Source organism: Typopeltis vanoorti, chromosome 3 (genome assembly GCF_054136105.1).
Source record: "Typopeltis vanoorti isolate ZY-2024b chromosome 3, IOZ_Tvanoo_1.0, whole genome shotgun sequence".
Lineage (NCBI taxonomy): Eukaryota > Metazoa > Arthropoda > Arachnida > Uropygi > Thelyphonidae > Typopeltis > Typopeltis vanoorti.
This window is the reverse complement of record NC_143551.1, coordinates 155,470,925-155,484,694: the sequence shown is the minus strand read 5'-3', so window position 1 is coordinate 155,484,694 and position 13,770 is coordinate 155,470,925. Positions and strand designations below refer to the sequence as shown.

General features: G+C 34.9%; 1 protein-coding gene across 1 annotated transcript in view; it reads left to right on the top strand.

The window, feature by feature from the left end:
- Positions 1-13,222, top strand: part of LOC150108682 (endoplasmic reticulum chaperone BiP-like) — a 31,706-nt gene extending 18,484 nt beyond the window's left edge. The window contains exons 5-8 of the mRNA XM_090390919.1: positions 1,751-1,986; positions 9,637-9,874; positions 10,472-10,629; positions 12,366-13,222. Coding sequence (XP_090247045.1) covers positions 1,751-1,986; positions 9,637-9,874; positions 10,472-10,629; positions 12,366-12,935 — 1,202 coding nt within the window. The 3' untranslated portion in view covers positions 12,936-13,222. The remainder of the gene's footprint in view (positions 1-1,750; positions 1,987-9,636; positions 9,875-10,471; positions 10,630-12,365) is intronic.
- Positions 13,223-13,770: the final 548 nt, after the last annotated feature.

The following is a 13,770-nucleotide window of genomic DNA, read 5'->3' as shown; positions in this document are numbered from 1 at the left end:
TGCATATATTTAATATAATTAATCTTGTTTATATTCAGGGATTAAAATTTTTTGGTTTTATTGTACCACTTGGTACATCCTGCTGTTCTGAAATTTCTATTTTTGTTGGCTGGTCAAATTTTTCATCTTTCTTTATGGTCCATTTACTTCTGTTTTTAGACTTTTTTTTTATTTGTCATGAATGGCTTAAATATGATTTAATAAATTATTTAGTAAATGTTTATCTTTTAAAATTATGTATATCATCTTAAAATAAATTAGATCCTGTCAAGTAAATTTGACCAGTAAATACTGGTCAAAAGTAAATCTGACTCAATGGAGTCGGATTGATTTGAATAATCTTATCATGGGCCACACACCCAACCAGCAACATGCCTATCATAATGCACTTTGAAGTTAGGTACACTACCTGCATTCGCAATACGTTCTGTTTGCCAACAACTCCATGCAAAATGTCTACTACTCGCATCCTTCATCTTTAACTTCTAGGGATGGCCTTTTGCTCTTCCCATTTTAACATACTGGTTTTATAATTCTTTTTTCTATTAATCTAACTTCAAATTAGTTAATGGATTCTATCATTTCTTCTTTCTATCCACCAACATCATCTGCATAACAAACACTCACGATGTCTTTTGGACATTCTAGAGTTTTCACATGATATTTTGTCATAGTTAAATCAGAATCTTCAGGGATTAATACACTAATATTAAACATGTGCATGCAAGCACTTAAGTAACAAAGACAAACATGACAGATATGGCATGATCTAAATTCTATAAATACATAGCCTATTGAGCTCACTGTCTACCAGTGAGAGTTTCCCATATCAACAGTCTGTCAACCATTTGCTTTAGGTTGGGGTAGTTGGCAAGAGCTGCAGCAGGTTCAAGGAAAAGCCTCGTGGATTTAAATTTCCTTTAAGATATCTTTTTTCCCCCAAGTCCTGTGCTAGGTATCCAGAGCATGGTCTGCTAATCCTGAGTGGGTGTGATGGTGGAAATGGATATAATCCTGGTGCTCTGATATAGATATCGTCTGTTCTACCTGGTTGGTCCATTGTATAAATAGTTTTAGCTATAAGGTCAGCTAAATCCAGAGGGGTATAGCTTATCTTTAGGAGCAGATAAAGGTTGCTAGCTTTGTGGTTTATAAGTGGTCACAAGACTACACTTTAAGGTCTTAAAGAAGGTATTAAAGATCTTGACCACCTTTTCCAAGACTTTGAATATAAAGGATGATTATGGAGCAAATCTACCACATGATGCTGGAGAATCAGTGCCTAAACACGAAGATTATTCGTATACCAAATGGTTAACATTTCTAGGCTAGCTACTTCAATATATACATTCATGTTATAATAGTCTATCGCTATATACTAGATTGTCTTTCCATTCTGCTGTTTGTTCTAATTTGACTTTTTATTTCATATATATACACACACACTAGATTACTAGTGTGTCCTTAGATAATGGTAAGGTTGCTACCTCTAGAAACATCCTTTCAAGTTATGCCTTGCATACCTTTTTTAGTCTTTGAAACTGAAAAATAGTATAATATTTACTTGCAAAAAACAATCTACAAGTGAATATTTCACTTGGTATTGCAAATTCCATTCCTTTCATTGCAAATGTGAAAGAACTTGATTCTAGTTAAATGTTCAGATGCAAAATACATTCAGAAATGTAATGTGTACTTAATTTTTCTTGCTTTTAGCATGTAAAATCTGAAACTTCAATTTCATGTTTAGGTGGTGAAGATTTTGATCAAAGAGTGATGGAACACTTCATTAAACTATACAAAAAGAAAACTGGTAAGGATATCAGGGGAGATAATAGAGCAGTTCAGAAGTTAAGAAGGGAAGTAGAAAAAGCTAAAAGAACACTTTCTACAGCCCATCAAGCACGTATAGAAATTGAGTCTTTCTTTGAAGGAGAGGACTTCAGTGAAACTTTAACAAGAGCTAAATTTGAAGAACTAAACATGGTAGGTAGTAACAACTGTTCAGGATAACTTTATTTTACAATATTAGCTTCTTTACTATAATAATTTATTGTGAACTAAGTCAAGTAAATTAGGAATTCATCAAATTCCTGACATGTACACCTCTTGAGGGTACAAGATATAATAGTACTACATAAAAAAATTTACATCATTACTAACTTCCTATCTACAATTTTCGTCCAAATCAGTCTGTTACTTGTCAAGACTCCAATATTATAACATTTTGTATTTCTTGTTCAGGAAGATCTTGCCAGTTTGTCTTTTTTGTTTTTCAGTCACTCCTATTATGTCGATCTGGTACTTACCTAATAATAACGCAGCCAGCTCCATTTCTTTCCCATTCAGGCTTGTTAGGTTGATAGTACCAATCTTAACTCTAGTGATGTTGAGTTGTGGTGTGCTTTCAGATTTGTTCCAATAGCTGACTTTTCGCTTTTTCCCTGGCGAAAACAATGGGGGGGCCTTGTTTAATCGGGCAATGCCCCACCCAGCCTGTATGAAATTTTGTCATGTTGTACCATCATTTTCTATATTGGTTTAAGCCAATAAAAATACAATTTGGTTGACTAAATTCCAAATTGCCAGCCCATCCTCGTTCGTTTAGTATCCAGGTAGATACCCAACAGAGTGCACCACGAGAAGGTGAGGATTGGACATTAGGTCAGAAGCCCTGTTTGGTTCTCTGCATTCCTTTTTAAAGGTTATGTGGAGGTCTCCTCTCAGTTATACAGCTTTTACCCTTATTACTTTGGAGCAATAAAGCAAGTTTTCTCTATTTAAGGATCTTTTCATAGCATTTCATTTAATGGTATTTGTATAGAATGACAATCTATTGCTATTAATGTCTAAAGTTTTTCATTTTTAGAATTTAAGACCTATTGAGCCATTTAGGTTTTTAGACATTTTTAATCATGATCTTGCCTTTCACTAGTAGGCATGTTGTTGCCTCTTAATCTAATCTGTATTTCCTGAGCATATGCTTCGTTCTTATGTACATAAGCAGTGTTTCAAGATCAGATAAATTCTAACTAATACTGCAGGATATGCTCCTGTTTTTTTTCCAATAATTTAAGTTTGTTTATAATCAAACTGACAGTTAACTTGATTTCTTTTTGCTTGTTTACAGCTGATTGTTTTCTAGTTAAACAAATAGTTATAGTAAAATGTCATTGAAATAAGTTTGCTTCCTCTTTTGACTCATGTGAAACCACCTATAATTACTACAGATGGCTTGGTCTAAATATTTCTTTTCTACTCTCCTGGAACGGAACCTTAATAGATTAAGCTCATTTTTTATATTTTAAATAACTTCTTAATTTTATCAAGGGGTGCTTAAGGGTCAAAACTGTATAACTGAGAGGAGACCTCCACATAGCCTTTAAAGGAATGCGGAGAACCGACCAGGGCTTCTGACCTAATGTCCAATCCTCGCCTCGTGGTGCACCCTATTGGGTATCTACTTGAATACTGAACGGACGAGGATGGGCTGGCAATTTGGAATTTACCGACCAAATTGTATTCTTATTGGTTAAACCAAAATATAGAATGATGGTACAACATGACAAAATTTCATGCAGGCTGGGGCGTCGCCCGGTTAAACAAGGCCCCCGTTGTTTTTGCCAGGGAACCAGGGCGAACAGCGAAAAGTCAGCTGCTGGAACAAATCTGAAAACGCACCCCAACTCAACATCACCAGAGTTGAAGATTGGTACTATCAACGTAAGAAGTCTGAATGGCAAAGAAATGGAGCTAGCTGATGAATTAGATAAGTACCAGATCGACATAATAGGGGTGACTGAAACAAAAAAGACCAAAACTGGTGAGATCTTTCTGAGCAATAAATACAAAATGTTATATTCAGGCAATGACAATCAAGGAAAAGGAGTAGCCATAGTATTCAACACAAAATAGGAGGCTAATCTTCTTGAATGGCAGTCAGTCTCAAGTAGAGTAATGTGGGCAAATATGAGAATGGGGAACTGGACAATGAGACTTATTTGTGCCTATGGTCCCACAGAAGGTTCTACTAAGGTAGAAGTGGAAGAATTTTTTGAGGCTTTAGAAAAAGCAACTGACATAATGAAAAGTTGTTCCTTGTTGGGGATCTAAATAGCAGAGTAGGAAATGATTGTGAGACATACAAAAATATTTTGGGAAAATTTGGAGAAAAGTGCAAAGCTAATAATAATGGCAAATATCTGTTGGATTTCTGCTCAGGACATGGACTGGTTATTACTAACACCATGTTCCAACATAAAAATGTGCACAAATTCACATGGAGAGAAGAGGCAAGGAATAAGAAAAGTCTCATTGACTATGTTATTGTTGATAGTGATGTTTTCTCCCTGGTGCAGAACACCAGAGTGTACAGAGGATTTTGAAATTGGAAGTGATCACTATTTAGTCTTGAGCAGGATAAAATTGAATTTCATATTGAAAAGAATAACGTTTAAGAAAGTTTTAAAGCGAATAAAAGTTGAGCAGCTCTCAGATGTGAGCTGTAGACTAAAATACACAAAGATTATTGAAGAAAAAATGAAAGAGTTTGAGAACAGGAATCAAACCTTCGAGATTCAGTGGTAAACTCTGAAGAAAACATTGATTGATTCAGCCAGAGAGGCATGTGGTGAAGTTGTCTGTAAGAATAAAAAAAATCAGAACTCCCTGGTGGATACAGGAAGTTAAAGAGGCAGTGAAGGAAAAGAAGAAAGCATACTAAAAGTTCCTGTCAAATAAGCCAGCTTGTGCTCTTAGAGAATATAGAGACAAATGCAAGAATGCTAAACACTGTGTAAAACTAGCTAAACAAAAGTCATGGGAGGACTTTGGCAAGAATATAGAAAATAAATATCAAGAAGGTGGCAAAATATTCTGGAGGTTGTTGAAGAAGCTTAAGAATGGAGGAAAGAGTGCTATAAAAGGAATTAGATGATAAAGGTGACATGAAAACGGGAGAAAAAGATATCCTTGAAGTATGGAGTAATTACTTTGAAAAACTGCTAAATGAAACAAGCAGTGATGTCAGCACAGTGGTAAAAGACATTGAGCAGGCATGCAGTCAGGAATACATATCCATACTTGAAGTAGAAAAAAGCTGTCAAAGGCTTGAAATGAGGAAAGGCAGCAGGAGTAGATGATATTCGACCAGAAATGCTGAAGTATGGTGGTATGAGAGTCTTACAGTGGCTGCACTGCATAGTTCAGAAAGCCTGGACAGAGGGACGAATTCCTGATGATTGGAGTAGAGCTCTCATAGTACCCATATATAAAAAGGAAAATAAAACTGAATGTGAGAATTATAGAGGTATTTCCCTACTGAGTGTTCCTGGCAATATCTATGCAAGTATACTTGAGAAACGGTTGAGAAGAATTTGTGGAAGAAAAGCTTGGTGAAGAACAAGCTGGATTCAGGCCAAATAGAGGCTGTCAGGATCAGATCTTCACTTTACGACAAATAGTCGAGAAAGCATGGGAATATAACAAAGATCTGTATTTAAGTTTTGTCGATCTGGAAAAGGCATATGACAAGGTGCCAAGAGAAAAGCTATTCAATACGCTGCAGTTATATGGTGTCAATGTGGCATTATATCAAGCAATACTTAGTCTTTATTTGAGTTGTAAGTCAGCAGTTAGAATTGAAGGAAGTACAGGAAGATGGTTTAATGTTAAATCTGGTGTGAGACAAGGATGTACATTATCCCCTCTGTTATTCATTATCTATATGGATCACATTATGAAGGAAAGTGGTATTAAACATGATATCAAAATTGGAGATGTTAATGTCAGCTCTTTGCTTTATGCAGATGATGTTATACTTCTAAATAAATCTGCTACAAGTCTGCAAGATTCTCTAAATTGAACAGCTGTTGTAATAGATATGGTATGAAGGTCAGCAATAAAAAGACAAAGACAATGAAAAAAGGCAGAATCATTGAAAATGTCAACTGTGTTGTGAATGGAGAACCTGTGGAACAAGTGAAACATTTCAGCTATTTAGGCAAGATTTTTAGTGAAGATGGTAAATTAAATATAGAAATAGACAACAGAATCAGCAAAGCTGGTATGGTGGGATGTCAATTGAATAAATTCTTATGGAATAAGAGAAATTAGTCGGAACACTAAATTAGCTGTATACAAGACGGTGTTCAAACCAGTTTTAACTTATGGATCTGAGAGCTGGTTCAGAAGTAAAACACTTGACCAAAGACTAGAGACCACAGATATGAGAGTCCTGAGAAAGATTATAGGCATGAACAGATGGCATCAATGGCAGTATCGTATTAAAAATGAGGATATTAGGAAAGAACTTGGCATTGTCGGCATCCAGGAATACGTTAGCAGAGCTAATCTCAGGTGGTATGGTCACTTAAATAGAATGGGCAAGGAAAGATTAGCAAAACAAGTGTTCTCTCGCCAGGTTGGCAGCAAAATGACCCAGAGGAAGACCAAGATATAGGTGGATTGATACGGTACAAAGTGCCTTAGACGATAGAAATATAAGATCTGATAATGTTGGAGTGATGACAAGTAACAGGCTGATTTGGAGGAAAATTGTAGATAAGAAATTAATAATGATGTAATTTTTTTTTTTCATGTAGTACTATCATATCCTGTACACCCCTTGAGGGTACATGGCAGGAATTTGATGATAATTTTATCAAATGACTCCATCATTGAAGCCCATTTCTTAGTTCTGTTTTCTATTAATATTTTTAGTGAAATTTAAGTATGCAAGATTGACCTTTTTGAAATCCATTCTGTTCTAGTAGTTTTGTTTTCTACAATACTAATTAGTTTCTCTTAATATTCCTGCAAATATTTTGTATCCTGCATTTAGACTAATTCCCATGTAGTTATTGGTCATCTATTATTTATATGGGCACTCCATGGAGTCGAGACCTGTTGTGGGAGGAGACCCACTCTATTCATTAACACAATACCTATGAATGTCCAATAGTGAATAACTATTTCTGGCAACTCATTCACCATTCCAAGAAAAGAACCTGGTCTGTATACCCTTACTTACCTCACTTAGATGGTTTCCAAGTGATCTCCCTTGTTTTTCCCCAACTGCCCATGCTGTCTCATATAAAAATATCATTCCTATCCACCCATTCCTGAATTTTACTTTTAGGCAACTTTTCCAATATCACCATTCCAGAGATATTAAGTGGTCTGTAATTTGCTACTCCTGTCTTGGAGCAGCCTCTATGTAATGGAACTATCTTACTTTTCTACTTTCCTGGAACTTTTGCCAGACAAACTTAATTTTTGAGACAAATTAAACAACTTTCATTTCAGGTCTCATTTTCTTGCAAATATTGATGTACTTATGACTTGTATTTAATTTTTTTTTTTTCTCTATTGCTCATGAAATCTTTCAACCCTATTACTCCAGAATAGCTTCAGTTTTCCATAGATTCCTTTTTTACATTTCTTTTCCAAGCCTTTCAATAGTTTTCTACTTTTCACTTCAATATGGAAAGGCTTTCCTAGAGCATCTCACTTGAAGGGTAGTCCTAGAAAATTTCTATTGAATTTAGTCTTATTTGTTCTCCCCAGTCTACTCTTTAGATTGTGTTGCTGCCTGGTTCTCATTGTCCTCTAAGTCTGGCTCTGCTTTAGAAAGCTGAACTGATTAACATTTCTAATATGTTCTTTCAATATGGTACTAATATTTTCTACTAGCACCATATTGTAATAGAATAGTGTTTTATATAGGTAGTTTTCTTTAATTTTATTGCAATTTATTATATCGATGCATTATATTTAATCTTATCCTTTCTTACCTCAACCTCTTCTATCAAATTCCTACCGCTTGCACCTTTTTTGTTATGTAATCTTCTTTTGTTTTAATTTTATCGTGGTTTCCTTTTTTTAATACTTTTCCTTAAGTAATTTAACTTTCTAGGGCCACTAGAAATTAGCTGTTCCCTGAATACTATGAGCTATCCTGTTCACTCAGGCAAATTTATTTTTACTGTGCCAGCCTGGGCATTAAGGGTAGAGCTAAACTCAGCCTAAGAATAGTGATAGGATATCAGGTGCTACTAATAATCTTAACTGAAATTCAGAAGCCTTAGGTTTTCTAGTTTATTGCAGTCATGCCCTACTACTCTTAATTGGGATATCCCTGCGCACACATACAATCACAGGTTCGGTCAGCATGATCAGAAACACAGATATGTAAAGTATTAAATAATTTTAATGAACTCATTATGCAATGCAATACAAAACAAAATAATTATTAATTCTAAATTAAACTTCTACTTTTCTCTTGCTCCTTAAGTAATTAAGCACTGATTTCTAAATTTTAGCAAATTAAAATTTCAACATTTTACATTATCTACAACTCTATTGGACATTTAGGCATTTAGCACATTGATAATCTCTCTCGAATGAATCGCGACAAAATCTCTAACTGAAAGTTCTTAAAGCTCACTTCAAAAGGCATAGTCATTTACATAAATCTTAGTTCTTCACACTTCTTCCTTCTAATACAAACTTAAGATACACTCTCTTCACACTGTTAGTCAATTCAATTCCCAAAAGGGGCTAGAACAAGTGAAAGTACTTATCTACTCTTTATCGGTTTCTTTCCATCCTTCCTTCCTTGTTACAATTCTGGCTATCTCAATTCTTTTGCCATGTGGAATGCACGTGCTCTCCTGAGCTGGGCACTATTTCTCTAAGGTTTTATGCTAATGACCTTCTCGCTGACGGCCTACGCTTGATCTTGCCGAAATCTGCTGCAGTGTCATGCGGGAACTTCTCAAGAGTCAGCTCTTAAAAATAAGAGCTGAACTGCGATGAACACTTGTAGCACACGGAGAGAAATGCGGAAACAAGAAAACGGGGGGGGGGGGATTCAATTCAGTGTTGTGGGTTTTATACACTCCCAAGAGTGCCACCTTTCAGAGTTTGAATTTCTCTCATCATCTCGCCCATTGGTCTCAGACTGGGTGACATCACCAATCAACATACAGGACATTCTATTTCCGAAAATGTATGTATCACGATATTTTCTCAAATGCGATGCCTGCGGGTGCTAATGCTGCTCTTGTAGCGTTAGGGTGATCTTTGCCCTATGTTGCTGAATAACTTGCATTCTTTCACTTGTAGAAAATTGCTAATTATTTCTTATAACTGCCCCTTTTTGCTGACTTGCATTCATGCGTGACATACAGATACATTAATTTTAATACACAAGATGTTTACAAAAAAAACATCTTGTGCTAAAAGATAAGTATGCATATTTATTTTATGTTTACTGTTAGATTCTGGAATGGTGACCTCATGTAAAATGAGGTTACCTATTTCAGATCTAACAGGAGCTTATTCAAACCTCCTATACTTTCATCCTAAGCCAATGTTATCTGCTTTCCTTATTTTTACATAGAAATAAGGAAAGAACAGCTTTCATCTGCTTTCTAAATTCCTATACATTCATTGTTATATCCTATTAAGACAAATCTTATTGTCCTATCAGTACTAATATACACTGAATAAAATACCATACTTTATTTTCTTAGTCAATTGCAAATGTAATTGTTCATGAAAGATGCTGTAGCTTGAAATTTTCTTGCTATTTCTAGAAACGTTAAATAGCATTGATGTAATCTCAATTTGTAGGATCTCTTCCGTTCTACAATGAAACCTGTTCAGAAAGTTCTAGAGGATGGGGATTTGCAGAAAAAAGATATTGATGAAATTGTACTTGTTGGTGGATCAACTCGTATTCCCAAAATACAACAACTTGTAAAAGAATTTTTCAATGGAAAAGAACCAACTCGAGGCATTAATCCTGATGAAGCTGTAGCATATGGTGCTGCCGTACAGGCTGGTGTTCTTAGTGGAGAAGAAGACACTGGTAAGCACTACTTGAAACATGTAATATCTGAAATTTTTAACTTATCCAACAGAATATAAATACATGTTTTTTGAATTTCAGTAATCAAAAACAAGCTACTGAGATCTGTATCATTATTTGTATATCTAGAGAGCAGGTATGCTATATGCTCTGCTAAACAACAGATTGTGTTCAAATCACACCTTAGGGCATCTTTTTTTTATTTGTAAAAGCCTTCTCTGAACAAGCTTGTATAGGTCCTTGAGTTTCTCCTTGGTTTTTTAAATAATTTATAGCTATATATTTGCAAATAGTTCGTAACTTCTAAAGAAGAGGCGGGAATATTAAAGCATTTTGTGATGCTTGCTATCTATAAACTTTTTTTTTAAGTGATTTAACTCTGCCAAGTTGGGTTTGTTTAAATTTTTATAGCATGATCATTAATGCAAATCTCTTTTTAATAAGATACTTGTTTTATCATAAACTTTATAATTAAAGTAAATCTGATCTCAGTAACTAAAAACTTATATTTTTTTCTTTTAATGCATCTAACTTATTACAATTTAAATTTTAAGTTAAATTTAAGCCTTTAGGATAAAATATTACTCCTATTTTTAGGTGAGCTTGTATTGTTGGATGTGAATCCTCTGACTATGGGTATTGAAACAGTTGGTGGAGTTATGACTAAACTCATTCCAAGAAACACTGTTATTCCAACCAAGAAGTCGCAGATCTTTTCAACTGCATCAGATAATCAGCATACTGTAACAATTCAGGTAAGATTATCCTCAAACTTTCATAATTCCTCATTGACTATAACTTCAGTTGAAAAATAGCTAGTTTCTATGTTTTGAGTGGCTGTAACTACTTTTATGAAGAAACTAGAACTGTAATGCTAAAACTGGTGTGAGGAAAGGGCAGGTTTCATCTTAAGGACTTTTCTTTTAACCAGGAAGTTGTGATACACACACACACTCTCTCGTCCTGATGATAATCAGGTCAACATACTCATATCCTGAAGATAATCTGGTACCATCCCTAATCCACTGATGTTAAGAGGGCACCTTGTAAGATTCGCAGAGAACCACCATCAACAAATCCATGAAGTAGATGCCCATCTCTTATGCTCTGCCAATGCTGTCACTATCTGGGAGTACTGGTACTACGTCCAACCACTGGTGCATCTGTAATCATCTTGAATAACAGAACTATGGAAAGCCTCCCTGCAGAGGGATGAGGAGGAAGCTTCAAGCTTTGCTAACTGGATGAAATGAGCAAGATGCTGAAACATGATTTTTCCTTAGTACATCCATGTAGTTCATTGCAGATTAGATAAATAGATATAGCTTTACATGTTTATTAGTGCTATTGACTGCTTTATAAAAGGATAATTGGCTTTCTTTTTATCTTCACATGAAAAGAAAGCCAATGGAGTGGGAAAAAAAACTGTATAAAACTAAGTTCATTTACAGATAGCAATTACAAATGTTTTGATAGCAAGGATGATAGTTGGAAGGAAGCAAAGAAGTAGTCATCTTTAGACACAACAAATCATGTATTTTTGAAAATAGTCATTAATATACTTCATGTCCTATGTTTCTGACATGGTTACAAGGGATATCTCCAAGGAGTAACAGCTTATCAAGAAGTCATAAATTTTTGTAAACTCATTCACAAAAGATGCACTCACTACTTCAACAGGCAACTCACAGGTAGTTCTAGGGAAAAAATCTACCCCTTAACTGCAATACAAACCATACTTTTATATGGGAGGGCTAGAACCATACCATAAATTTCAACATCCTGTAACACCTTTCCTATCTTCCAATGTCTGTACTCCTACTCAATCTGTCTTCATAATCCCAATATCATTAACTCTTTGCAGCCTTTCCTAAGCTTGTTTCTTTCAGGATCCAAGAAAGGTCAGTAATCAAAGTGCAATCATTGAGCACTTGTGGAAAAGCAAAATGACTTCTATAGCCTTATCAGTTACTTCAAGCATAATCCCAAATATGATGTTGTGATATTGCATAATAAAGTGCATAACTTTACTTAGTAGCATTGAATTGATAGTTGTTTGCCCACACTTCAGGCATGTTCAGTCACCTTATGAATGCTAATATAATAGCATCTGATTGCCCTGCCTATCTTTAATGATTAAAGTATATAATTGTCCAGGAACCAATCCCTGGGGTACACTAATACCTTTTTTTAATTGAGATATTCAGATGTTATTACTTTATGGTTGACCATATCTATTAATCTTGCTCAACTTAAAATTGGACAAATTTTGTCCAGACATTGTGTAATATTCAGATTCTACCTGAAAGTTCTGAGTAATTGGACTAATACAAAACTATATATTTTGGAAGTCCTAAAATATCTGCAGTTAATAACTTGTTTTAATTTCTAAATTAAACATGCACTTTTTTGGTTGGTTTTCTAATTGGTCTAATTACTTTAGAAAATCCTAGCATTCTGTTTCTACTAAAGCTTTTGTTTGTCTTTACAGGTGTATGAAGGAGAAAGACCACTTACTAAAGATAACCACTTGCTAGGTAAATTTGACCTTACAGGAATACCACCAGCTCCTCGAGGCGTGCCTCAGATTGAAGTGACATTTGAAATTGATGTCAATGGCATTCTAAAAGTAACTGCAGAAGACAAAGGTACTGGCAACAAAGAAAAAATAACCATCACTAATGACCATAATAGACTGACTCCAGATGAAATAGAAAGAATGATTAAAGATGCTGAACAGTTCTCAGAAGAAGACAAACGTGTGAAAGAACGTGTAGAAGCTAGGAATGAACTTGAATCTTATGTATATTCATTGAAGAATCAGATAAATGACAAAGAGAAACTTGGAGCTAAAATTAGTGTAGAAGAAAAAGAGAAAATAGAAGAAATTATAGAAGAAAAGATTAAATGGTTAGACAGTAACCAAGATGCTGAAATTGAAGACTTCCAGAAACAAAAGAAAGAAGTTGAAGATGTTGTTCAGCCAATTATGTCTAAACTTTATGCTGGTGCAGGAGGACCTCCGCCACCAAGTGAAGATGAAATGAAAGATGAACTATAAAACCTTTAGTACTAAGACTAATGTAAATTGTTTTCCAAAGATGAAGATGAGAGGTGGCACATATTTAAAGAACTTTTGCCTTCCATGAAGTTCTCTGCATCAGTGGCTTTCACATCATTCATTGTTTACTTGCCCATGAAGTTTCACTCTGCCATTGATATAGAGAACATCTAATACTGTATAAAATTGTGGTAACCTCGCTGTTTGCAGCTGTATATTTAAGCTTTTGTTAATCACAAGTTGTCAATGTAGTTCGTCAAATCGCAATAAACTATTTATGAAGTTGATCTGTTTTCAATAGTCGTATGTATGTCAAATAGAATAATTCTATTGTGCTTAAATCTTACTATTAAGACACCTCTAGGGAATAGGGGACTCTAGTAGTATCTACATGCAACAGCTGCCATATTTGTTCTTGAATTCATTCGCACTACTTGCACATGCATCCATTCCATTCGTGCACCGCTAAGCAAAAAATCAGCATTACAAATTCCTGATATTTTTAACACTCCTTTGAGACCAGACCTTCGCACAGTGAAAAAAGTCTTATCAAGCCCTTGTAAAGAGGCAGAATGACAAATTTTTTTTTTTTTTTTTTCAGCATTACAATTATCTTTTAAGTTGTAATCTTTGCTACATGGCCCCTGATCTTCAACTTCTTATCTACTAACTCCTCCAAGATCCATAGCCTGATCAGTTTATTCTAGCATGATCTAATCATGCCAGAGTGCATGACTTTGTTTAGCAACATCCATTTTCCCATGCCTGCAATTAGACTATTCAAATCATTCTGTAATCAGGAATACTGATTACTTTATCTTTACACCATCAGCAA